At 32.4% G+C, this 3721-nt stretch overlaps 1 protein-coding gene across 7 annotated transcripts in view; it reads right to left on the reverse strand.

Moving 5' to 3' along the window:
- tn (tripartite motif containing protein thin) overlaps positions 1-3721 on the reverse strand; it is a 229808-nt gene that overhangs the window by 100372 nt on the left and 125715 nt on the right. For all 7 annotated transcript variants that reach the window (XM_067052843.1, XM_067052842.1, XM_067052838.1 and 4 more), the window contains one exon: positions 557-700. In XM_067052843.1, the coding sequence (XP_066908944.1) occupies positions 557-691 (135 nt within the window). In that variant the 5' untranslated portion in view covers positions 692-700. The remainder of the gene's footprint in view (positions 1-556; positions 701-3721) is intronic.

Genomic DNA, 3721 nt, shown 5'->3' on the forward strand with positions numbered 1-3721 from the left:
GGACCAGCCTGGTAACTGCAGGAGGCACCCAGAGGGATGCAGTGGACAAGGTGCAACTCCATCAGACGTAGCGCTGGGCTGCACCACAGTTAAAAAAAAAAAGGGCAAAAAAAAAAATTGGTGATCCTAGGGAGTAGTGGCACGCGCAAGCCCCAGCGCACTACCCCACTGCTCCCGCACCCCGTATGCCAGAGATGGCAAGGGAGGGGGATAAAAAAAAAAAATAAAAAAAAATGAGTAATGAAGATATACTCATAATATAGTGCCATCGTTATATGCGGTGAGGATAGTTAAACTGTCTAAAGGATACTACCCTGAGGTACACCAGCAGGCTGAGGAATGAGCAGTAAGTAAGCGCTTTAAAATTTAAAATATCTATCAGAGTGATAAGTAAGGTTAATGAGGAAGTATGCAAAAGGTATGAATTTACAGATCTTAATATTATTTATAAATTTTGTTCTATATTCTAGCATTTGTATATCTATTATTTAATAATTTTGAGGTAATTATGTTTTTATACTTAAAAAAAATAAATATTAGACGGTGAGGAACTTACCTGCCTCCTGACGTAATCCACGAGCCCGTCCATGCAGGGCTCCATGCAGAAGGAATGCTGACATGGCAACAGCTTAGGGTTCCTGTAGCGGTCTAAGCAAATTGCGCATGTCAGCAGTTGTTCGAACTGCTCCATCTTTTATTTCTGTAAAAAAAAAAAAAAAATCAATGAATAAACTTTGAACAATATACGCAATAAAATTACAATAAATATATTTAAGCTACACAACTCGCAGTCGCTGTAAATTTTGCAAATACAATCGAAGTATTAGCATCCCGAGTTTTAGGATGACGTAACGGAGATAAAGTGTGGTTAAAAAATAATAAAGTTGTTCTATCTTGAACTGACGGGTGAAGTCTAAGGTTAAACCGAAGACTAGCTGTTGTACTACATACTTCCCTCCTTATAAGGTTGGTCCTAGCGAATTTCGATTCAGACATCAGTGTCAGTGGACGGAAGAATGCATGCAGCCCTTGTGATTTGTAGCGGCATCAAACGTTTCGTCCGAAGTCATTGATTGGACATGGAGAAAAATAGACAAGAAAGGTATCAGGTATCGGGAAAGATATTCCCACTCCCATCTTTTCAAGCTTCTGATTTTTATTTGTGATTTAGTTCGCTTTCGAAAACATTAGTGTTAAGTAATCATGCCCATGATTTAAAAGTAATAATTTATAAGTACTAAGTGATCATGCCCATTCACTGAAACCTGAAGACGTAACTGTATGAAGAGGACAATGAAGGAATCAGGATACATAATTGAGGAAGCAAAACCACCTTTGGGAAAAGTGTAGACAATTTATTTCGACAAAATAAACATTTTTCAAAGTTTAGCATTTCTATATTTTTTATGAAATGCCGATCATTGTTAAGTATTTAAAATTTTCTATCTACTTTAAACATGTTTTGAAATCGCAATTGAATGCGCCAAACCTTTAATTGTAGACGGCATCTGTTTTTCATCACAGCACACGCTGACCTTCCTTCCTTCATCTACGTTTTTGTACATTCTATTTTATAGTACAATAAAAATTGAAAAATAAACGCAAATGTGAGAATAGTAAAATTGTTAAGCATACTAAAAGGAAAAGCTTTTATTTTATTTTCAACGTTTCTAAAAGATTAAAATAAAAATGTTTCAATCATTTTTTTTTTAATGTTCATCATTTTAATCATATTAAAAATTAGTTTAGGATATTGAGATTCAATTATTCTTTAAGTATTGAATTATAATTGTAACGGTTGTTTTAGAATGTTGTTGGAGAACCAATAGTTTAGTCTATTTTTACGAAGAAAAGTACTGTTATTCAGGAAAAAAACAAAAACTGAGATTCTGCCTTTATAGTTGAGAGTCGGACATTTTGTTATTGACTAGAGTTGTAGAATCACCACCTGGAGTTACTATTTATTTACCGACGTTTCGTCCCACTTACAGTACATGAACCGGGTAAAAAAATACAAAATACAAAACTGAAAAAAAAAAATTTAGTTTAAAAACCTTTTATAATTAATATTTTTGACGGCGCTCCCGCACATTTCCTTCATATGCAAATGTATTCCAATTTTTTATTTTATTATTTTTATGAATGATCTTATAGACAAATTTTATTTTTTCTATAAAAATAACTGATTTGAAGACTAAATCATCGTTAATTTGACATTATCAAGTATTGTATGATATTGATATCCCAAAACTGAAAAGGAACTGATCAGAGATGCGGATTACCAACTAGTTTACTTTGAGTCACTCCCTATATACAACATACAATGGTAAGGACTCGAAGTAAACTATTTGGTAACTCTCATCACTGATCAGTTCCTGTTCAGTACCTCCGCCTGTATAAGGTCTTAGGCGTGATAGAATATTTAGAATAATTATAGCATATTACGTATTTTAAAATTTATGAAAGTTTTTTGAACTTTGATTGTTTTAATTCTTGTAAAACTTCATTGGATTTTTAAAAAAAAGAAGTTTACTGATTACTTAATAACTAGAAAACAAAAAAAGTCTATGAATGAAATTTACTTGTTAATGAAGACGCTATTTGGACATTAAATTCCTCCCGTATCCAATCCTTACAATCCAAAATCCTACGTAAAATCCTTGATGCTCCTTATTACGTCACAAATAAACTCATCCACACAGACCCTAACATCCCTTTCGCAGCAGATTTGGCCCGAAATCTTTCATCCTTAACAATCCCTGATAATCTTCTGAAAAACCTGAAAAGAAGATGGCTACGGGACCTTTTAATTTAAATTAATTAAGATTTTCAAGTATTGGAAATGAAGTGAAGTATATATACACTTATTGTATTTTTTGTACAGTTGTAAATTACAATAATAAAAAAAAAATTGAAGACGCCCAGAAATGAGGCTTGATAAGCAATATTTTGAAAAATGAAATTCCAAAATTCAAAGTGCTCATCTTTGAGTAAATCACCCCATAACGGTTTCGAACTTTTAACCTTATATTAAAATGAATCTCTAAAATTTCTGAACCTTTATTACAGCCCTAAGTCTTACAGTAACTCTTAAAATTCTTCCATACCTGTATTCGTTTATGACTTATCAAGAAGTTGAGACTGTTTGGAATATGAACTTATGAAATGAAAAGGTTGAATGAAACGGAGAGAAAATAGGAAAGGGCAGTGTAAAGTGGACGATTACCGTAAAGTTGAACTGTAACTGAAACAACTTGAACCGGCTTGCAGTTTACTACCTACCTCTTTGGAATACTTACAGCTTTCGATTCTGACTCCAACGTTCATCAACATTGTTCAAAGGTTTTGTTTTATTTTTTAAATCGATGGTTTTAATAATATATTTTGTGACGCACTAGATCGGTAATATGTTGTAGTATTAGTTTATTTTCGAAGATAGAAAAAATCTTTTAAAGAACAAAAGACCTATTGAACTAACAAATTAAGAGCTCTATTAAAAAACAAAAAAAAAATGTTAAAATTCTAGGAAGATAGTCCGGGTGGTGGTTAATAAAGGTATCAAAATAGTAAAAGAAAACTAGTTATTGTTAACCAACGTTTTGCCCCAATTTGCAGGGCTTCGTCATGGCTAAATGAAAAACAAGATACTCACATAATAAGAATTAACGAAACATTACAATAAATATATAGAGAAAAATAAGAAAAATATGTAAACAAAAAT

Source organism: Halyomorpha halys, unplaced genomic scaffold (genome assembly GCF_000696795.3).
Source record: "Halyomorpha halys isolate HHAL.00 unplaced genomic scaffold, Hhal_1.1 Scaffold449.1, whole genome shotgun sequence".
In the NCBI taxonomy this organism is placed as follows: Eukaryota; Metazoa; Arthropoda; class Insecta; order Hemiptera; family Pentatomidae; genus Halyomorpha; species Halyomorpha halys.